This window comes from Mesoplodon bidens, assembly GCF_964165515.1.
Source record: "Mesoplodon bidens genome assembly, chromosome: 2".
Taxonomy (NCBI): Eukaryota; Metazoa; Chordata; class Mammalia; order Artiodactyla; family Ziphiidae; genus Mesoplodon; species Mesoplodon bidens.
Window position 1 is genome coordinate 156418439 of NC_138177.1, and position 26193 is coordinate 156444631.

Here is a 26193-nt window from a genome sequence, read left to right on the forward strand (position 1 = left end):
CTTTGTTGCAGTGCGTGGCCTTCTCATTGCAGCGGCTTCTCTTGTTGCAGAGCACAGGCTCTAGGCATGCAGGCTTCAGTAGTTGTGGCACACAGGCTCAGTAGTTGTGGCTTGCGGGCTCTAGAGCGCAGGCTTAGTAGTTGTGGCGCACGGGCTTAGTTGCTCCACGGCATGTGGGATCTTCCCGGGACCAGGGCTCGAACCCATGTCCCCTGCATTGGCAGGCGGATTCTTAACCATTGCTCCACCAGGGAAGTCCCCAATGTTTACTTTTTAAAGTAACTATTGTGGTTTTCTTTGAGGGCTAAGGTATGGTAAACATTTTAACTATTCTATGGCTACCTTGAAGCAATGTGTATTATTTTTATACTGCAGTGTTCTCTCTCTCCCCCTCCATCTCCATATATATTAAGTACTATATTATTTAATTCTTCTATTTCCTTCTTATTGTCTACTTGATGTTCCAAGGACTAAGAGGTTTAGCTTTCTCATTCTGCTTGTAATTTTGTTAAATTCCTTATATTTGTAATGACTTTTAAATATTTTGATTTTGCTAATGCATTTTTAGTTTCCCTACACGCCTTTCTCACTTTCTCCACTTTTATCTCATCTCATCCTGTTTCTTTTTCTTCTCCATCTGTTTTCTCTTCGTGGCCTTCTGCTCCTATTTCAGGAGGCTGTGTTTTCTTTCATCTTCTTCAAGATGCCAAACAGTCTCCTTACTTGTTCTTCTAACTGTCATATTAATCGCTCTTAAAGATCTGCTTCTCCTGAGTCTTCATTTTTTTAAAAAAATTATTTATTTATTTTTGGCTGCTTTGGGTCTTTGTTGCTGCGTGTGGGCTTTCTCTAGTATGGCGAGCGGGGGCTACTCTTCATTGCGGTGTGCGGGCTTCTCATTGCTGTGGCTTCTCTTCGCTGCGGAGCATGGGATCTAGGCATGCGGGCTTCAGTAGTTGTGGCGTGCAAGCTCAGTAGTTGTGGCTCGCGGGCTCTAGAGCACAGGCTCAGTAGTTGTGGCGCATGGGCGATCTTCCCGGACCAGGGCTCGAACCTGTGTCCCCTGCATTGGCAGGCAGATTCTTAACCACTGCGCCACCATGGAAGTCCCCTCCTGAGTCTTTAGAGTAATATTTTTTTTTGCTTATTCGGAAATATTTTTTCATAGGCCCAATTTCTTAGTGTTTTCTGTTTACTTGTTCTTGAACAAGGAAATAGCTGATGTTTGCCGAAAAAACCAAAAACCAAAACAAGATATATGAATTGTCCTTTTTACCAGTTTGTGAGGTTTTCAGCTGCAAGTAACAATACGTCTCAGTGCAAATGACATTTGACTGAAATGACTTATTAGCTTATCTAAGAAGAGGGGAACTAGAGCTTGGTTAATTCAGCAGCTCAACAGTGCCCTCAAGGACCCAGGTTCTTTCTTTCTCTCCACTCTGCCATCCTTATAACATAGGCTGGCTCCCTTATGGTGGCAAGTTGGATGCAGCTGCTCCAGACATCATCATATCCTTACCATCCAGGGCAGAAAAAGAACTGTTTCTTCCTCGTTGGTATCTTTTATTTTTTTTTTTAAGTTGTGATTCTATTCCTTTATTTCTTAATAGATCTTTATTGGAGTATAATTACTTCACAATACTGTGTTAGTTTCTGTTGCACAACAAAGCGAATCAGTCATATGCATACACGTGTCCCCATATCCCCTCCCTCTTGAGCCTCCCTCCCATTCTCCCTAGATCCCACCCCTCTAGGTCATCGCAAAGCACTGAGCCCATCTCCTTGTGCTATGCTGCTGCTTCCCACCAGCCAGCTATTTTACATTCGGTAGTGTATAAATGTCGATGCTACTCTCACTTTGCCCCAGCTTCGCCCTCCCACCCCATGTCCTCAGTTGCAGGGCAGGAATAAAGATGTAGACATAGAAAATGTTGGTATCTTTTTAAAAGCCAGAAACCTTTCCCATAATCCCTCCTCCCCTTAGGTGATTTCTCCTTTTGTTGGCCAGAACTGGATTATGAACCCAACCCTAACCCAATTACTGGCATAGGGAATGAGTGCACACAGATGTTTTAGAACAATCAGAATTAACCTGAGTCATCTCAGGGCAGACAGTAGACCCTGAATCAAAAACTGGGCTCAGTCAGCGGGGAAGGGGGACATGGCCATTGAATAGGTTTCCAGTCGTGTCTGCTGTACTCTCAGCCCCACTTGGGTGCTGACTGATCTCATTACCAATGTACAGTGGGAGGGCAGGTGCTTGGGCTCAGTTTTTAGCTCCACTGTCAGGATTTATCAGGCTTTCATCTAACATAGCTCTGTGGGGCTGAAATGCAACCTTCTCCTACCTCTATATCCTGGCCATCTGATAACTTTCAACAAATGTAGTTTTAAAAAATGACATTCCTGGGCTTCCCTGGTGGCGCAGTGGTTGGGGGTCCACCTGCCGATGCAGGGGACGCGGGTTCATGCCCCGGTCCGGGAAGATCCCACATGCTGCGGAGCGGCTGGGCCCATGAGCTGTGGCCGCTGAGCCTGCGCGTCCGGAGCCTGTGCTCCGCAGCGGGAGAGGCCACAACAGTGAGAGGCCCGCGTACCGCAAAAAAAAAAAAAAAAAAAAAAAAGACATTCCTGGCTCTTTCCTATCTCTGCCCTCCATCTGTATCTACAAGGGATTGTGCCCCCTCCTAGGATGTTTCATCACTCTTCTTCCCTTTGTGCCTACATCTTTTCTGGGAGCTGCCACCTCCAAGTGTATCTAGGCTGAGAGGCACTCTTCGGAGATAGGGAAGAACACTTTTCCTCCAAAGCAACTATGCAGTAGAGTGATGGCTGTGCGTTCGTTGTCCAGTTGACAAAGACCTTGCTTTTTTTTTTTTTTTAAGGGTCAGACAGTGGGAGGAAGGATAAAGGATCTTCCAAGTTATTTTTAGGATAGGAGGCGATGTCACTCTGTGAGCAGCATAGCCTGGGGGGCACTACAATTGTATTTTTCAGTCCAGTACCGCTGGCTTTAGCGTAGGTGGAAATACGCCACTCTAGTCCCCGTCACCCCATTCTGGCAATCAGCTGTCAAGATTAGTTTACGGTGACATTCTGTGTTTTCAACTCTTTCTGTATCTTTGGGTCTTAATTAGAATTTGGGGGAGACTGGAGGTGGAGCCTGTTAGATGGTTACCATTTAAAACTGGAAGCCATGTTTATACGCTTTTCTAAGAGTGAGCTCCATATGCCCTCCTCTCCACTTCCTCGGCCCGTTGCCGCCTGCTGTCCACTTCCCCTCTATCCCCTGAAGTCACCGGGAACCTCCACATTATTAAAGCCAGTGGGCACTTTGAATCATCTTGCCCCGTTTCTGCTCAGCATATGACACTGCCAACCAGCGGTTCCTCTTGCTGGTAAACTTGGTATTGAATGCTTGTTCTGTGTCAGGTATTGTGCTAAGCTTTCCATATGCATTAATTCATAAAATTCTCACAGCAGGCCTAAGGAGGTCATTATTGTTTCCAGTCTACATATAAGGAAACCGAGGCTCTTGCTTATGGCCCAATAGCTAATAACTGGAAGAGTCAGGAAGGAACCTTCCTAAATGTTCTCTTCCCTGGGCTTCTGTAGCCTCCTTTGCTCCAGGCTTTTCCTCCTACCTCTCTGGCTTCTCCTTTCCAAACTCCTCTTCCTTTGCCTGCCTTTTCTTGGGCTTGTTTCCTGAAAGCTTTGCCTTCTCTCTCTCTGTGCATTGCCCTGGGCAGTTTTCATCGAATCACCTCCTGATGGCTCTCGGATCTCTATCACCCTCCCAGGTACCTTTTGGGAGCCTTGGAACCACTTATCCAGCTGCCTTTCTGGCATCTTCTCTTGGGAACCCCTCGGCTCAACACACTTGAAGTGAAGTCATGATCTTTCCTCCCAGTAACCTGGTGGTACCTTATTCTGGCATGATTACACTTTTGTTTGTTTCTTTTTGTTTGCTACTGTCTGTTCCCCCAACATTATCTAGGCTAGGTTCTCAAATCTGTACACTGGAATCATTGAGAAGCTTTTAAAAAAGATGCTAGGGGCTTCCCTGGTGGCGCAGTGGTTAAGAGTCCGCCTGCTGATGCAGGGGACACGGGTTCGTGCCCCGGTCCGGGAAGATCCCACATGCCACGGAGCGGCTGGGCCCGTGAGCCGTGGCCGCTGAGCCTGCGCGTCCGGAACCTGTGCTCCGCAACGGGAGAGGCCACAACAGTGAGAGGCCAGCGTACCGCAAAAAAAAAAAAAAAAGTAGGGCTTCCCTGGCGGCACAGTGGTTGGGAGTCCGCCTGCCGATGCAGGGGACACGGGTTCGTGCGCCGGTCTGGGAGGATCCCACGTGCCGCGGAGCGGCTGGGCCGGTGAGCCATGGCTGCTGAGCCTGTGCGTCCAGAGCCTGTGCTCCGCAACGGGAGAGGCCACAACAGTGAGAGGCCCGCGTACCGCAAAAAAAAAAAAAAAAATGCTAATGCCCGAGTCCCACCCCACAGAAATTATGATTTAATTGCTTTGGGTTTATGACCTGACCTGGGCATCAATACTTTTTTTTAATTGTGGTAAAAAACATATCACATGAAATTTACCAAATTAACCATTTTTAAGTGTACAGTACAGTAGTGTTAACTATATGCAGTTATTGTACTACAGACCTCTAGAACTTTTTCATCTTGCAAAATGCAAACTCTATACCCCTTGAACAACAACTCCTCTTTCCCTTTCCCCCCAGACCCTGGCAACCACCATTCTACTTTCTAAAAGTTCGATTACTTTAGACACTTCATAGAAGTGGAATCATGCAGAATCTGTCTTTTCGCGACTGGCTTATTTCACTCAGCATAATGTCCTCAAAGTTCATCCATGTTGTTGCATGTGATGGGATTTCCTTTTTTTAGGCTGAATAGTGTTCCATTGTATGTCTACATGACATTATTTTTCCCCCAGCTTTATTGAGATATAATTGAATTACCTTTGTGTAAGTCTAAGGTGTACCATGTGATGATTTGGTGTATGTGTGTCTTGTGAAATGATTGCCATGGGAAGGTTAGTTAACACATCCATCACCTCACATAAGTATGTTTTATGAGTCTGGTGAAAACATTCAAGATCTCTCTTAGCAGTTTTCAACTACACCATGCCATACATTAGATCCCCAGATGTAATTCATCTTATAATTGGAAGTTCGTACCTTTGACCAACATCTCCCCATTTCCCCCACCCCCTACCTCTTGTCAAGGGCCAATCTACTCTCTGTTTCTATGAGTTTGGCATTTTTATTATTTTTTAAATTATATATATATTTATTTATTTATGGCTGCATTGGGTCTTTGTTGCTGCACGTGGGCTTTCTCTAGTTGCGGCGAGTTGCGGCTACTCTTCGTTGTGGTGCGCGGGCTTCTTATTGCAGTGGCTTCTCTTGTTGTGGAGCACGGTCTCTAGGTGCGTGGGCTTCAGTAGTTGTGGCACGTGGGCTTCAGTAGTTGTGGCTCGCGGGCTCTAGAGCGCAGGCTCAGTAGTTGTGGCGCACGGGCTTAGTTGCTCAGCAGCATGTGGGATCTTCCCGGACCAGGGCTCAAACCCGCGTCCCCTGCATTGGCAGGCAGATTCTTAACCACTGCACCCCCAGGGAAGTCCCGAGTTGGCATTTTTAGATTCTACATATAAGTGAGATCATGCAGTATTTGTCTCTCTCTGTCTTATTTCACTTAGCATAATGCCCTCTTGGTTCATCTGTGGTTTTGCTAATGGCAGTGTATCTTTTTTTAATCGCTGAATAACATATCATTAAATATATACCTATATAATTTTCTTGTCTTTATCTGTTCATCTGTCAACAGACACTTATGTTGTTTCCATATCTTGGCTATTGTGAATAATGCTGCAGTGAACATGGAAGTGCAGAAATTTCTTCAAAATTGTGATTTCATTTCCTTGGGCTATATACTCAGAAGAGGGATTGCTACATCACATGGTAGTTCTATTTTTATTTTATTGTATTTTTTATCAATTTTTAAATTGAAGTATAGTTGATTTACAATGTTGTGTTAATTTCTGCTGTACAGAGTGATTCAGTTATACACATATATACATTTTAAAATATTTTTTCCATTACAGTTTATCGTAGGATACTGAATATAGTTCTCTGTGCTATTCAGTAGGACCTTGTTTTTTATCCATTCTATGTATAAAAGCTTACATCTGCTAAATCCAACCTCCCACTCCACCCCTCCTCCAGCCCCCTCCCCCTTGGCAACCACCAGTCTGTTCTCTATGTCCTTGATTCTGTTTATTTTTCATAGATAGGTTCGTTTGTGTTATATTTTCGATTCCACATATTAAGTGATATCATATGGTATTTGTCTTTCACTTTCTGACTTCACTTAGTATGATAATCTCTAGTTGCATCCTATTCTTATTTTTTTAAAGAACCTCCATACTGTTTTCCATAGTGGCTGCACCAATTTACATTCCCACCAACAGTGCACAGGGTTCCAATTTCTCCATAGCCTCATCAACACTTGTTATTTTCTGTTTGTTTGTTTTGTTTGCTGTTGTTGTTTGTTTGTTTGTTTTTGATCCTAACAGGTATGAGGTGATATCTCATTGTGGTTTTGACTTCCATTTCCCTGATGATTAGTGATATTGAATATCTTTTCATGTGCTTATTGCCCATTTGCACATCTTCTTTGGAGAAATGTTTATTCAAGTCCTCTGCCCATTGGGTTATTTGTGGGTTTTTGTTGTTATTGTTGAGTTGTAGGAGTTCTTTTTATATCCTGGATATTAACCCCTTATCAGATATGTGGTTAGTAAATATATTCCCCCATTCCATAGGTTGCTTTTTCACTCTGTTGATTGTTTCCTTTACTGTACAGATGTTTTTAGTTTGATGTAGTGCCATTTGTCTATTTTCGCTTTTCTTGCCTGTGTTTTGGTGTCATATTCAAGAAATCGTTGCCAAATCCAATATCATGAAGCTTTTCCTCTATATTTTCTTCTAGGAGTTTTATAGTTTCAGGTCTTACATTTAGGCCTGTAATTCATTTTGAGTTAATTTTTGTATGTGGTGAAGGTAAGGGCCCAAATTCATTCTTTTGCATGTGGATATTCAAATTCCCCAGCACTGGGGACTTCCCTGGTGGTCCAGTGGTTAAGACTCTGCGCTTCCAATGCAGGGGTCGTGGGTTCAATCCCTGGTTGGGGAACTAAGATCCACATGCTGCACAGCATGGCCAAAAAACAAAACAAAACAAAAATCAAATTCTCCAGCATCATTTGTTGAAGATACTTTCCTTTTCCCATTGTGTGGCCCTGACATCCTTGTAGAGGAGCATTTGACCATATATGTGAGGGTTTACTTTTGGGCTGTCTGTTCTGTTCCATTGGTCTATAGTTCTGTTTTTATGCCAAGTACCATACCGTTTTGTTTACTGTAGGTTTGTAACATTTTGAAGTAAAAAAGTGTGAGGCTTCCAAGGTTTGCTTTTCTTTCTCAAGATCATTTTGACTGTTCATGGTCCTTGGAGATTCCATATGAATTTTAGAATTTTTTTTCTATTTCTGCAAAAAATGCTATTGGGATTTTGATAGGAATTGCACTGAATTTTTTTAGGTCACTTTCAGTAGTATGGACATTTTGACAGTGTTAAGTCTACACTCCATAAATATGGATGTCTTTTCTTTTTTTAAACACAGATTTTATTTATTTATTTATTTATTTATTTATTTATTTATTTATTTATGGCTGTGTTGGGTCTTAGCTGTGGCACGTGGGATCTTTTGTTGCAGTACGCGGGCTCTTCATTGCGGTGTGTGGGCTTCTCTCTAGTTATGGCACATGGGCTTCTCTCTAGTTGTGATGTGCAGACTCTGTAGTTGTGGCACGTGGGCTTCAGAGCACGTGGGCTCTGTAGTTGTGGCGTGTGGCTCAGTGGTTGCGGCGCACAGGCTTAGTTGCCCTGCGGCATTTGTGATCTTATTTCCCTGGACAGGGATTGAACCCACATCCCCTGCATTGGAAGGAAGATCCTTAACCACTGGACCACCAGGGAAGTCCCAATAAATATGGATGTCTTTCTGTTTATTTGTGACTTCTTCAGTTTCTTTCAGCAGTGTCTTGTAGTTTTCAGTGTGCAAGTTTTTTGCTTTTCTGGTTAAGTTTATTCCTAAATATTTTATCTTTTTTGATGCTATTGTAAGTGGGATTGTTTACTTAATTTCTATTTCATATTGTTCATTGTTAGTGTGTAGAAATGCAAATGATTTTGTGATTTGATTTTGTATCCAGCAACTTTGCTGTATTTGTTTATTTGTTCTAACAGTGTTTTCTGTGGAATCCTCGGGGTTTTCTACATATAAGATTATGTCATCTGTGGAGAGAGATCATTTTACTTCCTCCTTTCCGATCTGGATGCCTTTTATTTCTTTTTCTTGCCTAACTGATCTGTCTAGGACTCCCAGTACTGTATTGAATAGAAGTGGCAAGAGTGGGCATCCTTGTCTTATTCCTGATCTTCAAGGGAAAACTTTCAGTTTTTCACCATTGAGTATGATGTTAGCTGTGGGCTCTTCATATATGGCCTTTATTATGTTGAGGTAGTTTCCTTCTATCCCTAGTTTGTTGAGTGTATTACCTCTTGCCCAGATTATTAGAATAGTTAAGTAGCTTGTCTTCCTGCCTTCTGTGCTCCCTAATGTCTCCAAACCGCAGAGAGTGTAGAAAGAGCCTGGGGGATTAGAACCAGCCACCATGAGGGAAGCTGGAGTATAGGGTGTGGGCAAGCAGCACGTGACCTGATGCTTTCCCCCTAGGAGCCAGGGAAGCAGAGAGCTCTGGGGTGAGAGAGGCCTCCCTTCCCTCTAGTCCCGCAAAGATGCTATCTATCCCTCAAGCCCCGTGCCTCAGGAGCATCCTGTCCCCCACAGACCCTTTGGTCATGCTTCTGTAGCTCCAGTAGCCCCGCCCCTAATCCCCGCTTGTCCAGACTTTCCAGCCCCTGTCCCTGCCCCACAGTCAGATCTGGGTCCAGAACCTTGCATTACTTACTTTCAGCACCATGGGAGGAAGATGAGATCCGCAGGGACCGAGTGGAGCCCCAGAGTGTGTCCTTGTCATGGCGGGAGCCCATCCCCGCTGGAGCCCCTGGGGCCAACGGCACGGAGTATGAGATCAGATACTATGAGAAGGTGAGTCGGGGTCTGGGAGGGACCTGGGGCTTCATTCCTGGCTGTGATCTGCCCCCCTCACCCGCTGGCTTCCTTCTCTTCATAAGCACCTCCCAGCAGAAGTCCTTCTTACTTTCTTTCTAAACATTTCCACAGGCCCTCTAAGGGGCCTGCCCAGCTGGGGTTTCTTCCTGTCCTCTCCTCACCATGGACCCCACTGCTCTCCCTCTTTCCCCACGTCTCCGTTCATCACTGGTCATCATGTCCATTTTCACCACTTCTGCCTAGTGTGTACAGTTGACAAGAAGCCTTCTCTGGGGGCTGATCCAGATTTTGTGTGGCGGAATCATGTACATACAATTTGCAATCCTTTTAAGAAAAAGAATGCAGAAATACATTGTTTCAGATTTTACAGAAAGGTACCACGGTGGGAGCACATTGCTAGGTCATGGGGGCCCCATGTTGGTAAACGTTTAGCAGCCAGCTCTGCAGAGCAATGAACGTGTGCATTATTATTATAATTTTGCTGACGTGAGGAATGTGTAACCCATCATTTACAAATAAGAATAGAAAATATACAGCAATCCTTATTGTAAACTCCATATCGCCAGTTGGTTCTCATAGGATACTTCTTGCTGATTTTTGCTGACCTCTTGTATCTGTTGTCATCTCTGGTTGCAGCTCAACCATGGTTTGACAAGTGGAGTTACAACCGGATCCACCGTCTCTTTTCCGCATAAGTTAATAAACTTATGAATTTAAATTCAAACTGTTTGAATTTGACATGTAATCTGCAGTTAAACTGTTTCTCACCTTGGTGCCAACTGTATTCATTAAAGTGAAACCTTGCTTTCAACTTAGCACTACATGTGTCAGGACTTCACTCCCTCCTCAGTGACTCCAGGGAGTTCTTTGCTGAACCAGTCGGTTTTTGAATACGAGAAGTCTGGAGAGCTGTGAGTTGAGAGAGAGAGACAGAGACAGAGAGAGAAAGACAGAGAGAGAAAGAGAGAGTTGGGGGCTTTCAGCATAGAGATAGTAGCTGAAGCCAAGGGAGCAGAAGGGATGACCAAGGGAGGGGGGCATGAATGAGAAGAGAAGTCAGGGCAGAGCTCTGGGGATCCTTGATGTCTAGGAGACTGCAGCGAAGGTCACTGGGAAGGAGCTAGGTACGCAGCAGTTGCTTAGAAAGGGCTCATTGAACTGACACTTGGGGATCACAGCATAGATACAGTCCCAGCACTGAGCTGGGTGGATGCTTCCAGGCCCTTAGGGAGTTTGAAGTTGCTGGGAACAAACATCCTTGAAAAGAGGAGCCAGTACCAAAGGGGCTGTGTTTGAAAGCCTTCAGGAACGTCTCATGGAGCCCGATGACCAGAAGTGTGGCTGGTGTCACGAGCTCCTCACGCCGACTTCTCTCTGTGCACCAGCTCCACCTCCTCTGCAGGGGCCTTGCTCCTAGCACTTGGCAGCTGCCGAGGCTGGCAGCCTTGCCCCTTTCCCCCACCCCGCCCTGAGCCTGTCCTGTCTCACAGGTCATGCAGTCATTGCACTGTCTTTCGGTGGTTTGTTCAAATGCCCGGAAGGGAGATTCTGATTGGCCCAGCTTGGGTCAGAGTCTTCCCTGATTCCTGAATACCATGGCCCTAGAACTGGGGCCACAGGTATAGGGGAGGTGCACCTCTGGGGGCTGTGAGTGTGGCAGGGGCTCTAATAAGGGGGTGTGGGCAGAGACAAAATAATGGTAGCATGTCCAGCAGGTACCATTATCAGATGTGTTGGGGGCAGGGTGATGTAGAGCACAGAGCACGGGACCTGGAGGAATCGAGAAGGTGTCACCCCAACCCTTCTTTGCTTTTATTTTATTTTATTTTTTTGCGGTACGCGGGCCTCTCACTGTGTGGCCTCTCCCGTTGCGGAGCACAGGCTCTGGACACGCAGGCTCAGCGGCCATGGCTCACGGGCCCGGCCGCTCCACGGCATGTGGGATCTTCCCGGACCAACCCTTCTTTGATGTGAGCCTCACCTGTTAAAGGAGATAGGAATGCTGCTGTGAGGATTGTAGGAAGTTGGCTCCTATAGGGTCTAGCCCAGCAGCGGGCAGTGAGTGGACCGTTGCTGGGGCCCATGGGAGAGCCTGTCTACCCCTCTGAGCCCGATTCCTTATCTGTGAATCCGTGCCTTGCAGGACATTGTGAAAGTCCGATGCCGAGGGGAAGGAAAAGTTGTGGGATCCAACAAGGGTCGAACAGGTGTCAGGCCTCATTGTCTTCTTCTTTCCTCTGAGGGGTCAGGTGCAGCTCACCCTCTGGACTGCCAGGCCCTGATGCCCTTCATCCTAGCATCCCTATGAAGGCCAGCATCTTCTCTAAAGTTTCTCTTACTTGGAGGTGGGGCTGTTCTCAGCTACAAGTACCACCGAGTATGGGGGGGAGCTCGTGCTGGAGAAAGGGGCTGGTGACCCTATGGAACAAAGCTGTGGGATCTCCCCAAGACAAGTGGAGTTATTCCACCAGCCCAGGCTCCTCCCTACTCCTTTCCCCCGACATCCTCCCAGGAGAGTGGGGCCAGCCCTGGGTCTGGGCCTCACTTCTCGGTCCCTCCCCAGGGTCAGAGTGAGCAGACTTACTCCACGGTGAAGACAGGGGAGCCTGCGGTCACCGTCACCAACCTCAAGCCGGCTACCCGCTACGTCTTTCAGATCCGGGCGGCTTCCCCAGGGCCCTCCTGGGAGACCCAGAGCTTCAACCCCAGCATTGAAGTGCAGACCCCGGGGGAGGGTAAGTGATGTGTCAAGTGAAGAGAAGACCCAGCCCGGGACTGGAGCAGGGAGGCAAATTGGGGCAGGTGGTGGTGGTGGCTATCTGTGCAGTTAAGGGAACCTGCAGAACAGTTCAGTCACAACCTAATTAATGGATGAATTTGATGGACTTCCCTGGCGGTTCAGTGGTTAAGACTTTGTGATTCTACTGCAGGGGGCACGGTGGAACTGGTCGGAGAACTAAGATCCCACGTGCTGCTCAGTGTGGCCAAAAAAAAAAAAGCATGAATTTGGAATCCAGCAACTAGTGGCTTAGATTGGGTACCTGTCCTGGAGGAACGGGGCCCATGAACAACTATAACCCAGGTCTCAGCTGGTGTCTCCCTGCCTCTCAGACCCTCCCATGTCTCATGGAAACATCCTGTGCCTTCTCCAAGATTCTTCTCTTTTCTTGGGAGAAATTTTTGTCTCCTGGTCACTTCTTGCCCTTGACCGCTAAATTCTTGTTCCCATCCTGCTGCTTTGTCTCTGCCATGCTACAGACTCAAACGTGGGCCCCCGTCCCTCTTCCCACTAGGCCTTACAGTGTGAAGCAGAGGGGTGAGGCCCAGCTCACCCTCTGGACGGCCAGGCCCTGACATCTATTAACCTAGCATCCAACCTTCCCTGAGGGTTGGGGCACATGAAGGGAGTTGCACCTGCAGCGGTAAACAAAACAAAACACCAGGAGAAGTGGTTAGGATTCAGCGCTTTCATTGCCAGGGCCTGGGTTCAATCCCTGGTCAGGGAACTAAGACCTCATGAGCTGCATAGTGCGGCCAAAAACAAACAAAAAAACACCAGGAGAATTGTACACTTTCAATGGGTGAATTGTATGGTATGAGAATAATTTCTCAATAAAGCTCTTACCAAAACAAAGCAAAACAAAAGCTGAACATCAGATATTCCCAATCCTAAAGCAGCTCCAGCTCTTCCGCACGGTATGGTGCCGCCCCCTCCCCCCTTGGCTTCCCTCCCCTGGTTCCTCTTCTCCCCACCCACCCCCAGTTCCCCCTCCTGATGCGTGCAGAGCATTTAGCACTCTCTTTTGTTGTTCTCCTGCTGCTAAAACAGCCCTCAGGATCTCACCTCTATCTACCCGGAGCAGCTCATGAAAGTATTTTCCCGGACAAAGGCAGTTCCCCCTAAGAGGCATCCTGGCACCAGCTGTCAAGATAATAATTCTTTCCAACCTGCTACATGAGTCTAATCCAAGATAGGAAGAGTTCTGAGCCCAAAGGGAGGTGGAGATAAAATGTTGAGGGAGTTTGAGTTCTGGGAAAGGAAACAGCACTTCTTGCTCGAATGCCTGTCTCTGCCAGACCTTGGCCAGGTGCTGGCAAGAGATTAGAGCTGTGTCTTGAAGGCTGGGGAACGTCTGAATGTGTGGAAGTGGGCAGGGAAGGCATTTTGGATAGAGGAAGCCATCGGAACAAAGGCTGGCGGGTTTGGCTGGAGTGGGTGTGGCGGAGGGCGGGAGCTGGGAGCCAGTAGCTGAAGAGGGCTTATGACTTCCCTTAATTTGGTGCTTCTTAGTTGGTAGATACACTGCTCAGCTTCCGGCCAGCCTCCTTTGCTGTGGCCCTGGCTATGGGGAGTGGTTCCCCAATCTGCAGAGTACTTTTTCCAGTGAGCTGTGACCCCAAATCAGGATCACGAGGAAGGACCATGCTTCACCGCTGTATTAGTTACCCGTTGCTGTGTAGCAAATTACCCCAAAACTCAGCGGCCAAAAACAACAGACGTTTATTATCTCATGGTTTCCTTGGGTCAGGAATATGGCCAAGGCTTAGCTGGGTGCCACCTGTCTCAGGTCTCTCAAAGGCTGCAATCAAGGTGTCCTCTGGGGCTGCGGTCACCTCCAGGCTTACCTGGGGCGGAGTGGGGAGGGGGTGTCTGCCCCCCTGCTCGGGCTCTTGCTGGCTGTTTGTGGGAGGCAGGCACATGCCTCCTGGGCTTCTCCAAGGGCTATTTATAACCCAGCAACTAGATTCTTCCAGAGACTGCGAGAGAGAGAGAGAGAGAGAGAGAGAGAGAGAGAGAGAGCAAGAGGGCACCCGAGACAGAAGCCAGTCTCTTGTAACCTAATCATGGAGGTGACATCCCATCGCTTTTGTTGTATTCTGTTGATGAGAAGCAAGTGACTGTGTTCCGCCCACACTCAAGGGGAAGGAGCAAGCACCAGGAGGTGGCGAATCCAGGAGGGCCATCGCACAGGCTGCGGACCACAACCACTTTTATCTCCATCCTCAGTTTCCGCGTCCGCATGGATACTTCATTTCAAACAGTCCTTGGCAACTCCACCGCCTGCTGCCACCAGCTGGACCCTAGACCCAGTTCCCCATCTCTGAAAATGTGGGCTCTGAAATCTTCTCTTTGACCCTGACCTTGTTGGCCTCTAACTCTCCCTTCCTCTTCTATCCCTCTTCCTCACTTGCTCTGTGACATCCTAATAGCAGCTCTTGGGATCTGACCTCATCTCCCAGGCTCTCAGCCCCTCCTGTCCCCACAATCATCTCTCCCCAGTGAGCACAGATTCTCCCGGCAGAAACATGCCCCACCTCTGCCGGCCCTCCTTCCCCGGGCGTCGTGCTGCACCTGCCCCGCTAGTCCCCAGGCTTGGCTGTCCTCCTCCGTCCCTCGCCAAGGCTGCCTGCAGAGTTGTATTTTTCTAATCTCAGTTTAGTCTTCAGGGCTGCGTAGCGTTTTCCCCGTTCTCGACAGTTACCCCAAACTGTCACGTCTCTCAAGCACCTCCCCTCTCTCCCCTCTCCCGAGCCAGCAGATCCCCTCACTCCTCTCCCTGTGGGCAGGAACTCTGTCTATTGCTCGAGCTCCCTGTTACCCTTGGGATATACTGGCTCATACTCCTGGCCTAGTGTTCAAGGACCTTCCGGTTCTGTCTCCTCCCCCAGTTCCCTTCACCCTGCCGCCCTCCAGCTTTATACCTTCATATCTTGCATCTGCATCTCTGCCTCCAGGCAGTCTGTTTTCCAGCCACATGGGATGACTTGCCGTTTTCCAGACCCAGCAGGTGCATCTAAGCATCATCAACAACCCTTTCAATCTTCCAGGTCCAGTGCAGATGATGCCTTTTCTGCAAACCTTCCTCGCTGGCTTTAGGAAGAAATTATCACGCCTCTGCTCAGCTCTGCTCATGTCTCTGTTTCTTTTTTTCGTTCTACAGTTAAGATTTTTCATTTCTGTCTCCCGCACTGGTCGGTACACCCTTCCAGAGCAGGGATTTTGGCTCATCCATTGCTATCTCCCCAGAACTAGTGCCACCCTGGCACACATGTTGAATGGATGGATGGTTGGATGGATGGGTGGATGGATGGATGGATGGGGCTGAGAGCCTGGCTCTTCCCCTGGGGAAACAGTTCAAAGCAGAGGCTTTAAGATCAGGTTCGAATCTTAGGTTCACTGTTTGTTAGCTGCGTGACCTTGGGCAAATTACACAACTTTTCTCAGTGTCAGTTTTCTCACCTATAGAATGGAAACAGTAACACCTTACCGGCTTGGATCACTTAGTCTTGAATGGAGCAAGTGTGCATTAAATGTTAACTCATCATTATTGCTGGTGACAGTTCTGGATGGAGGCTGGGGAGCTTGGATGACAGGCCATCCCCCTGCAGAGCTACCTTCATTGTGCATCAGAAAGGCAAAAAGGGAGGCCTGGGCCTGCCTGTCTGGATGTCTGCTCCTCTGTCAGAGCTGGGCTGCAGTGGAAGTGCCTTGCCCTGGGAAAGGAGGAAGCTCCAGGTGCCCCTGTGGCTGGTGGGGCTGCCTTGGTCCCTTGCCGCCGGGAGGCCGGGCCGAGTGCGGAGGTGCTGTGGGAATCCTGCTGTGGGGTGAGGACAGGAGTCTGTCCTGGAGCTTCCCTGGGAGCCTGGTCCTCTGCCTCTCTCAACCTCGTGGTTTCCCTCCCAGCTGCCTCGGGGTCGAAGGACCAGAGCCCCGCAGTCGTCGTCACCATTGTGACCATCTCAGCCCTCCTCGTCCTGGGCTCTGTGATGAGCGTGCTGGCCATTTGGAGGAGGTAGGTGGCTGGTCCCAGCCTGGATGATGCCTGATGGGCCATATCCCTGTGCACATTCACGTGTGCTCACAGGCACCCATGTCTGTATCTGCATTTGCACCTGTGCGGATGTGCACGGGCGAGCACACCGCTGTGTAGATACAGGCGTGGCTGGTGTGGTCCTGGCCCTCCCCCCACCGTCCCGACCCCCTGCTCCTGCAGTCAGCAGCGTGGCAGCCAGCATGGCAGCTAGCTCGGCCGCTCTGGGATGAAGGGGATTTAGCTCCTTAACTCATTAAATGTCAGAAGGCATCGCTGAGGATGGAATCAAGCTCCAGCTGCTCCGGTGTGATTAGGATCCTCCTGAGGCGCTCAGAGGCCCCCAGCCCGTGCCCGCAAGGGATCTGGAGGCCCTTCAACACAGGCAAAAGGAAGAGAGGCAGAAATTGTGTGTGTGTGTGTGTGTGTGTGTGTGTGCGCACGCGCCCACGTGCAGGGAGAACAGGGAGGGGAACTCATAAGCCAGAAACCCCCAACCCCCAGCAGAAGGAAGCTGGCAGAGGGGGCTGAGAAGGGGGATGGGAGGAGGGGCAAAGATGTGGAGCTTGGGTCTGGCTCAGGGAAGATTCCGGCCCTTTGGCATGCAGCAGAAATCTCATGGCATATATATCGCCCTTCTCCCCAGGGCCACAATCTGCCACATGCAGAGGCACCCCGGGTGGGTTCCAGGCTGGGGCCGAGTTCAGCAGACTGGAGGGGCTGGAAAATCCGCATGTGACAGGCTGGAGTGGGGGGAGCGAAGGAGAGAAATGGGCCAGCCCGGGAGCCACACGTCAGCATCCTGGAACCGCCTGTGGTCTGGAGGGACCGTGAGCTTTCACTTGGCTCGGAGGGGACTGTTTGCTTGGTCTTGAATAAGGTGCCGAAAGTGACTGAGGAGGAGAGAGTCTGGGAGCCAGCTCTGCCCGGCCCGGGTGAGTCAGGAAGGCAGGACAAGAGTGGAATCTCCTTCCTCACAGAGCTTAAAGGTCCTTATGTGAGACCTGTTGGAAAAGCGGGAATGGACAGGAGCTGAGAGCATCTCGTCCTGGCTGTGAGCTCAGGGTCTCTGGGAGGCAGAAGGAGGAAAGGGGAGAGAGGTGAGCAAGGAGGGCCTCTTCAGGCAGACTCTCCAGAACAGGGGCAGCTACCCAGCAGCTCCTCGGAGACAGAGGCACCAGAGCAGGCAGAGTAAGCCAGGGGTGGATTTCAAAACCTGCTCAGAATCACACGGCACCAAAATGAGAATCTGCCTGGTCTAGCGCTGACGGGCAGAGAGGCACACATCTCCAGCACGTGTGTCCCAGCTTTGCAGACAGTAACACCTCCTTCAGCCGCCGCCTCCTCTCACAGTCTCTGCGGTATCCGCTCTGTGCGGTGGGCTCCTTACCTCTACTTTCCCTCCCCAGTCCATCTTGCGTCACCCAGTGGGAGCTTCTCATTTTCTCTGCCACCACTCCTCCAGCCACTCAGCCTTGCCCCCTTCATCCCTCGTTACCTCTCCCAGGTGTTCCCCTCATTCATGGAAGTCCTGTTCCCGTGCTGGATGACTTCAGTAGCCATTGGAGGACCTGCCCCACCCCTTGGCCTCTGGGTTCTTTGACTCCCTTGTTTCCGCGGACCTTCTCTCCTGTTCCATCTCAGCTGCCCTCTCCCATCTCCTGAGGTGGACCTGGCCATCACCCCAAATACTGACACCAGTTCTGCTTTTGCCCTGCAGACTCCCCGTCCTTTGCAGCTCGCTCCCTCAGCCACGTCTGCTGCACCTGCTCTTTAACAGCATCCTTAACCCCTCAACTTCTCGCCCCCAAGTCTACACACCTGCCTATCTCTGCATCCATCCTCCCCCTCCTTTTGATCTGGAGGAGGTGCCGTTCTCCCGGCCAGGATCTTCTACCTGTGACCATACTTCCTACCATCTCAGGAACCCATTACTATTGGTAATGTCCACTTCTTCCCCACATGATAGCTAACATTTATTTAGTGCTTAGTAAGCTCTTGGCACCAGTGTGATCAGGCACGGATGTCTTTATCCTGATTTTATTAAAGAGAAAACCCAGCCCCCTGGTCCCGCAGACAGAGAGTGGACCACCTAGGGAGCCGGTCGTCAGCTTCCAGAGCCCGTGCTGGCGACCGCCATCGTGACCACTCCATACTACAGGACAGCCTCCTCTTTCCCACTGGTATCGGAACGTGGTCCTCTCTCTCCAGTCGCCCCAACCCCTCCTCCTAGAGCCTTCACGTGACCTCCTCCCTCTGCTCCACTTTTTCTTTCCTTGCTTCCTGTGATATCGCCCGCCACCTCCCCCCACCCCCGCCCCCGATTTCCCTTCTGTTTCCCTCCAGTTTCTCTGGTGGTTCTTTCATGAGCTCCTCCATGGCATCCTTCTCCTCTACCCAATTTTTAAATGGTGGGGGTCCTCAGACTTGTTCCCTGTCCCACTTCTCAGGCTCCCTCCTCTCCTTGGGCAATACCCCCAGCTCCAGAACTTGTATCTCCAGAGCACACCTCTCTGCCAAACTCCAGACATACACATAGCTAACTCCCTGCTCATTGATCATCCCTGCTTTTACCAGAGGCCCTGCAAACTCAAATGTCTAAATGAGAACTCCCGATCTCAGTAACTGGTACACCCCACACCCTGCTGGGCAAGCTGGAACCCGAGTTGTTCCAACCTTCCCCCTCTCCCTTTCTGCCTTCCAGCCATCTCCAAGCCCTGTGGCCCTGTCACCTAAATGTGACTTGAGTCCTCTTACTTTTCTCTGAGTCCATGGTCACCGCATAGCCTGAGCCACTGCCATCTCCTGCGGGGACACAGCAGCAGCTGGGATGATCTTCCTAAAATGCAAATCGAACCTTGGCTCAAAACCCCCCAGGGGGTTCTGGGGCCTCTCCTCTGCCCCCAGGATAAAACCAAAGTCTTTTATCTGGGCCTGCAAGGCCCTGCCTCAGGGGGCCCCAGATGCCAGCCTGTGGCTTTGTTGATCATGATGCAGTCCTTTGGTCCATGGCTGCCTCTGTCTCAGGAAGCCATCCTTGACGGCCCCGGCCACGTCAGATCCATCTGTTAGGTGTTCCCCACGGTGCACCACCCTTCTTTGCTTGGACCTGTGAGTGGGCTTGTGGTTCCTTCTCAATGTTTGTTTTCTTGACTAGACTGAAAGCTGCCCCTGGACACAAGGTCTGCCTGTTTTGTTCAGCTGTAGGCAGGGGAGCAGCTTGGGCTTGAAGTCAGGGCGTGGATTTGGGTGCCTCTGGAGTTGCAAGAATACACTATGTCTCAAAGTGAAAATAACTAGGAATGCGGAGGCGGGTGAGGGGTTAGGTCTGGGGCTAGGGTCGTATGTGTGATGTGGGGAGAAGCTTTCAGACCAGCAGGACAAGAAGGCCCCTCCCCTGGGGCGCAGACCTTATCCTTTTGGAGGGACAGAGAGGTGCCGCCCTGGGTGCTGGTGAGATGGGAAGGGCTGGGACAGCCTGGCTCAAAGAATGACTGCGGACCCCCCGACCCCTAACTCCCTACCCCAGGACCTGCAGCTATGGCAAAGGAGGTCGGGATGCCCATGATGAGGAGGAGCTGTATTTCCACTGTGAGTTGTCTGGGCCTGACGCGGGGCGGGGAGGGCACCCCCGCTACCTTACCCCTCAATCCTCTTCCTTGCTGCCATTGCATACCCGCCACTCCTCCAGTCGTGGAGGCCCCTTGTCTCACCCCCCCCTCTCTTTCCCTGCGTTCCCAGTCAAAGTCCCAACTCGCCGCACATTCGTGGATCCTCAGAGCTGTGGGGACCCGCTGCTGGCCGTTCATCTGTTTGCCAAGGAGCTGGATGCGAAAAGCATCACGCTGGAGAGGAGCCTTGGAACAGGCAAGCTAGGCACCCCGGAAGCCTTATCCGTTGGGAAGCCCCGCCTCCGCCCCCTCCCAGCCCTCTCTAGAAGCCCCTCCTCCATCCCACCCGGTCTCTATGCTGTAAGCTTGCCTCCACCCCAAGTCCCGCCCCCACTTCTGGAGGCCCCGCCTCTACCCAGTCCCCACCCTGTCCAAGAAACGCCCTCTCCACATCAAGCTGGACCTCCGTCCACCAGGGTCCAGGGAACGAGGTGGCAGAGGAGTCTGTGACCCTGCCTTCCTACCCTTTGCCTGTCCCCAAGGTCAGAATTCTCTCCAGGCCCTTTCAGAGCTGGCTCTGCAGACTGCCACTGGCGGAAGTTTGGTCCCAGGCCTTCAAGGGACGATGGGGAGGGGCCTTTGCAAGCTTGGGGACCAGGCATACCTGAGTTCTAGTCCTGGCTCTACCACTGACCAGCTGTGTGACCAGGGGTACGTCCCTTTTCTGCTTTGAGCCTCAGTTTCTCATCTGTTAAATGGGCATGATATTTGCCTCAGAGCTGACGTAGGGGCTTTCCAGCACTCAGCCCAGGGCCGGGTTCACAGTGGGTGCGTGCTCTCTAACGGTCAGTCCCCTTGCTTCCTTTTTTCCTGTCTGCAAACCCTCAGCCCCTGCACTAAGGCAGCGCTTTCACCAGGAGCCTGACACTCTTCCCTGGCACTGTCAGCAGACTCACTGGGTAGAGACCAGAAAGGGGCAGCATGGCAGAATAGATGTCATCGTTACCCTTCCCGGGTCGCCCTGGGCCTCTGATGTGCTGGCACGTGCAGCGTCCTCCCTTTGAGACTTCGGAATTTCCCACCAAAGCCGGCAGGGAGGACTCCCCATTTCACAGAGGAGAAAACGGGGACCGAAAGAGGGAAAGAGCAGAAGCCCATGTCACGCGGCTGGTACTCACTTTACCAGGATTTGAAATCAGGAGACCCGAGTCCCAGGCCGGAAACGGCCCCTGATCCAGAAGCTGCTTTCTCCTCGGCTCACCCTGCCCAGGTTGGCCGAGGGAGCGGCCTCGGGTGGGTGTCTGAGGTGCTCTTTCCCCCCAGGGCGGTTTGGGGAGCTGTGCTTCGGCTGCCTGCAGCTTCCGGGCCGCCAGGAGCTCCCTGTGGCCGTGCACACGCTGAGGGAGGGCAGCTCCGACTTGCAGAGGCTCAACTTCCTGGCCGAGGCCCTCACCTTGGGCCAGTTCGACCACAGCCACGTGGTGCGGCTGGAGGGCGTCGTCACCCGAGGTAGGGCCCATGCTCCGCCAGTGTGGGAGGAGATGATGGGGTGGGAGGTGGAGGTGTGCCGTGCCCCCAGGCCCTGTGCTCAGTCATGAGAGGGAGCCCTGATGCTGCCCACCATAGAGAGAAGGGCTCAGCTCTCCTTCGCTGACTCTGGCTGGCCTCTCGGACCCTGCGTGATCTTTGGGCGTGTGGTGACACTCGGTGGGGTTGGATCACTTGGACCTTCAGTGATCGCCCTCAGCTATCCTCACCTTGGCCTTTGTTCCCCTCAGATGACACCTCTTTTGTTCTTCAGCACAGAGGGTCCTGGGCTGGGCAGGAGGGTGGCAAGACTCAGGGAGCTTGGCCTGGGTTCTGGCCATCTTGGCGGGGTCTGGGGCCCAGGTGGGGGAGCACATGTGCTCACAGAGGGCAGCAGGCACCTTAGCGTGTGTTCCCCTCCCTGGGTACAGGAAGCACCTTGATGATCGTCACTGAGTACATGAGCCATGGGGCCCTGGACGGCTTCCTCAGGGTGAGTGGCCTGGGCCCTGTGCGGTACTGATGACCATGATATTCTTGGTCCCCCAGTTTTCCCTTTGGTGGGGCTTGGGGTTGGCCTCATTCCCTATAAAGATGCCCACTGGCCAGGCTGACCTGGCAGGTCACATGGCAAACTGAAGCCCAGAGAGGTCCAGTTGACTTCCCTGGGGTCACCCAGCAACAGGGGAAGCGAGAGTGCAGCCTGGCCTCGCTCTCCTCCTCTCTCACAGCGGCATGAGGGCCAGCTGGTGGCTGTGCAACTGATGGGGCTGCTGCCTGGCCTGGCGTCGGCCATGAAGTATCTGTCGGAGATGGGCTACGTCCACCGGGGCCTGGCGGCCCGCCGGGTGCTGGTCAGCAGCGACCTCATCTGCAAGATCTCTGGCTTTGGGCGGGGACCTCGGGACCGAGCAGAGGCTGTCTACACCACCATGGTAAGGAGGCCTTCCCTCAGCAAACTGCCCTGGAGTCCCCATCGCCCCCCATCCCTCTTTCTGGCTGTGTCAGGGTCACTCCTGCCCCTCCATCCAGTTGTCCGTGCCAGTGTGGGCCTCGCCTGTGGTCAGCCTGTGGACCTTCCCTAGATGAGCAGCCGGGGAGGCGGCAGGTGGGGCTGGATCTGTGGCTCTGTGGGTGGGGAACCCTGGCTGTGACCTGGTCCCCTCCTGCCCCTGACCTGCCTGCCTGCCCGCAGAGCGGCCGGAGCCCGGCACTGTGGGCCGCCCCCGAGACGCTTCAGTTTGGCCACTTCAGCTCCGCCAGTGATGTTTGGAGCTTCGGTGTCGTCATGTGGGAGGTGATGGCCTTTGGGGAGCGGCCCTACTGGGACATGTCTGGCCAAGACGTGAGTGACACCCGTGGCTTCTGCTCCTTGCCTTCTGATCCTGTTGCTCCCTGACCTCTGCCCATAACCCTTGACCTGTTAGCCCCAGGCCCCTCTCCACTGTCTACTTGCTTCCAGCCCTGCCTGGTCACCACTTGAGCCTTCCTTGGGATGGGGTGAGTGTGTGTATTGGGGGACCTAAACCCTCCTGTCTGCCTGCTACCCCCGTGGCCTAGGTGATCAAAGCCGTGGAGGATGGCTTCCGGCTGCCACCCCCCAGGCACTGCCCCTCCCCCCTGCACCGACTGATGCTTGACTGCTGGCAGAAGGACCCAGGTGAGCGGCCCAGGTTCTGCCAGATCCACGGCCTCCTGAGCAAGATGGTGCAGGATCCAGAACCCCCGAAGTGTGCCGACACTACCTGTGCCAGGTACAGCTGTCACCTCGCCTGTCCCAGGTACATTCCCGTGTATCTCCAACCATACCAGACAGAGCAGAACTCTCACCTGTCCACGACTGCCCCCGCGCCACCATGTACAAGTACAGCTGCCCCGCCTGTCCTCCCCCACCAGTCCAGGTACGACTACTCGCTCAGGTACCCCTGAGTGATCTAATACTCCCACCTGCCTTAGGCATGTATAACTTTTCATCTTAGTCACTTCTGCTTGTCCTGGGTTTTACCCCACGTATCCCAGGTAGAGTGACCACATACATAAATGGGGTAATAGTCCTAACACATCTGTAGTTCCAATAAATAAGGGAAATTAGTATGCGTGTCCCCAGTACCAGTCACTTCCCAAACTCTCCTAGGTACATCCTACCCAAGACTGTTCCAGATACTCCCAGTGCCTTTACCTGGCTCCTATGCAGCTCCCTCTCTGCCAGCCTGAGCATCGTGAACCCTCGCCTGCTCTGAGAATACCGGGAACCCTGTGTGAGCCAGGCCTGTCGGAGGGCTCGGCCATCTTCACCTTCTCCTGGCCGTTCCCAGACGGCCTCTCCTCAGGAGAGTGCCCGGGTCTGGGCCCCAGGTCCCTGCTGTCGACTGACCACCGCTCCTCTGCCCCCCAGGCCTCCCACGCCCCTGGAGGACCGTGCCTTCTCCACCTTCCCCTCCTTTGGCTCTGTGGGCGCGTGGCTGGAGGCCCTGGACCTGGGCCGCTACAAGGACAGCTTCGCTGCCGCCGGCTATGGGAGCCTGGAGGCTGTGGCCGCCATGACTGCCCAGTGAGTCTAAGGGGCCCGGGGGCCCTGCCCCTGCCAGCATGGGAGGCCCAGCTGGTTCTGATTCCGGTTCCCTGGCCGGGCAGGGGGTGGGAGGGACGGCAGAAGGTGGGGAAGAGCCAGCTGGGTCTGACCCGTCCTTCTTCTTCGCAGGGACCTGGTGAGCCTGGGCATCTCATCGGTGGAACACCGGGAGGACCTCCTCAGCGGGATCAGTGCCCTGCGGGCCCGGGTGCTCCAGCTGCAGGGCCAGGGGGTGCAGGTGTGAGCAGCCCCACTCTTCCAGGCCAGGACCCCAGGGGGCTCCAGCCCCCAGCCTTGCCCAGGACCCCTGCCAGCTGCACTCCACCCGTGCGGAAGTGAGCTCCCAGAGCTGGTGTGGAGCCCCGGTTTCCCCCATTTCCCTGCCTTCTCCCCCCATTTCCCCCAGTCTGAGCACCTTGGCTGACTCAGTCCCCCTGGAAAAAAGGTTCAAAACCTGGGGAGGATCCCTGAGATAACAGTGGGAGGAAATGCAGGGTCTCAGAGACCAAGGTGGGCAGGGGCAGGGAGGAAGACATAGCTTTAAATGGCCCGGTTCATGCCCTTCTGTCTTCCATACCCACTGGGGTCTGGGGCCTACTCCAAAGGGTGCCCCTCTTTCCCGCAGACCATTGGCCATCAGGCAGCACAGGTCCCTGATGGATGGACTCCTGTCAGTGACCACAGCCGCCTGGCCGCCAATCCTGATGGGCCATGGGGCCTCAGCTCCCCGTATTCCAGCTGGGCCCTGTCTGGACACCGGTCCCGAGGCCCAGGCAGGCAAAGGTGGTGCTGAGCTCAAGGGCTGGACCCCGAGGGCCCCGGACTTAGGAGCTGATTTCTGCTTCCCCCACCCTTGAGCTGACCATTCAGGGTGAGGGTGAGGGTCCCGGTGTTCCCCTGAGGCCCCACTAGGTGCCCCCCACCCCCTTTGCTTTCCTATTATAAACTCATCGGCCAGGACATCTGGGAAGAGCATGAGAGAAGTTTTCTCCCTGGGGCCCCAAGAGCTTTGCTCCCCAGACTTGGGGGATGACGAAGACATGACTCTCAGAGATGGAGCTTCTCTCTCTAACAGGCTGGTCCAACCCTTACCGTGCAGGTGGGGAAAACAAGACCTAGTGAGGAGTCAGGGCCAGAGCTGGGGTTGAACCCATGTGCCCAACTCCCGATCCAGAGCTGAGGTTGGCTCTGGAGAGAGTCCTTGGTCCTTCCCTGTGTCACCAACACTCTTTCCTGAGGCAGCCCAGGGGTCCTCTGAGGTGACCCCCTCTTGCAGGCTCCATCCCCTGCACCCAGCCTCCCGTGGAGTACCTCCTCCCTCTGGCCCCTCTTCTGCGGGGCTTTGGCAGAAGTAGTTGCACTGAGCTGAGTCCAGAGTTCCTTATCCAGGAAGGCTTCCCAGAGGCGGGGGTGATCTTGAGGCCAGGGCTTTCGTGGCACTTCTGAAGGAAGGCAACTGGGTCTGGATAGGTCACCGCTGACCTATGCCCGCTGTGGGTTTGGCTGCGTGTGGGTCGGGTGGGATGGGGTGGGAAGGAGACAAGGGCTACAGGAAGGGCTGAAGGAGACACAGCCGGCCCTTGGAGGGCCCAGACGAGGTGGGGAGGTGAACTCAGGCTCCAAGAACTCCTACTTGTCCCCCATGGGAGACCTTGGGGCCTGTGGACCGGACACTCCTGATGTGTGTATATGGAGGGGTGTCTGGAAAGGTTCCTTGGCTGAGAGTCTGATGCATCCATTGAACAGGGCCTTGGAGGAGCGGGGGGAAGACTCTTTCTTTAGGTGGTGGAGTTTTCCGCAGGCCAAGATGGAGAGCCTAGGACAAGAGGAGTCCAAGCAGAGGGGCCAGCATGAGAAGGAGCCTGGAGGGTGGGAGATGCAGCCCATCTTTGGGGAGTGCTCCGCGGTGGGGGACGGTGCCTCTCAGCAGTGCCTTTGGCCTCATTCTGCCAGCAGGGCAGGCGTCCCCCCACCCCCGCTGTCCAGCTCCTGAGCACCTGCCTCAGCTCAGTGTCCTGGGGGGTGCTAGGGGAGGCCAAAATATTGCTTCTACCTTTGACAGAGCTGGAGGGTCCCTTGCCGGTGCCCTCCAGGCTCTGCCCCGAGGGAAGTCTGGAAGGGACATTCCAGCATCCTGTGGAAGGAGCCTCATTCCCATCTCCAGCCTCATCAGTCACGCCCTGAAGGTCAGAGTCCCCTCCTCCTCCCCGTGCTGTTCTGCAGAGTCCCCTGGCTGTGTTGGCAGGACTTCGGTGTCCAGGGTAGACCTCCCTTCCACTGAGGAGTGAGGTCCCAGCATCCTGATGGGTCCCAGGCCTCAGCCCTGCACAGGTGCCGGCAAGATGCAGGCTGATGGCTCCCTGGGAGCCCTCTACAGATCTATTTTTATATGGACCTTATTCACTGGATAGAGAGAGGTGGCCTGCAGCCCCCCAGCACCCATATCTGAGCC

The 26193-nt window shown here is 52.6% G+C and overlaps 1 protein-coding gene across 1 annotated transcript in view; it reads left to right on the forward strand.

Moving 5' to 3' along the window:
* EPHA10 (EPH receptor A10) overlaps nucleotides 1-23985 on the forward strand; it is a gene marked incomplete at both ends in the record, with an annotated part of 40339 nt that extends 16354 nt beyond the window's left edge. The window contains 12 exons of the mRNA XM_081224952.1: nucleotides 9062-9195; nucleotides 11783-11954; nucleotides 15905-16013; nucleotides 19561-19622; nucleotides 19773-19898; nucleotides 20966-21151; nucleotides 21601-21662; nucleotides 21901-22104; nucleotides 22365-22514; nucleotides 22730-22923; nucleotides 23565-23720; nucleotides 23871-23985. Of these exons, the coding sequence (XP_081081078.1) occupies nucleotides 9062-9195; nucleotides 11783-11954; nucleotides 15905-16013; nucleotides 19561-19622; nucleotides 19773-19898; nucleotides 20966-21151; nucleotides 21601-21662; nucleotides 21901-22104; nucleotides 22365-22514; nucleotides 22730-22923; nucleotides 23565-23720; nucleotides 23871-23985 (1670 nt within the window). The remainder of the gene's footprint in view (nucleotides 1-9061; nucleotides 9196-11782; nucleotides 11955-15904; nucleotides 16014-19560; nucleotides 19623-19772; nucleotides 19899-20965; nucleotides 21152-21600; nucleotides 21663-21900; nucleotides 22105-22364; nucleotides 22515-22729; nucleotides 22924-23564; nucleotides 23721-23870) is intronic.
* Between the last annotated feature and the right edge of the window lie 2208 nt (nucleotides 23986-26193).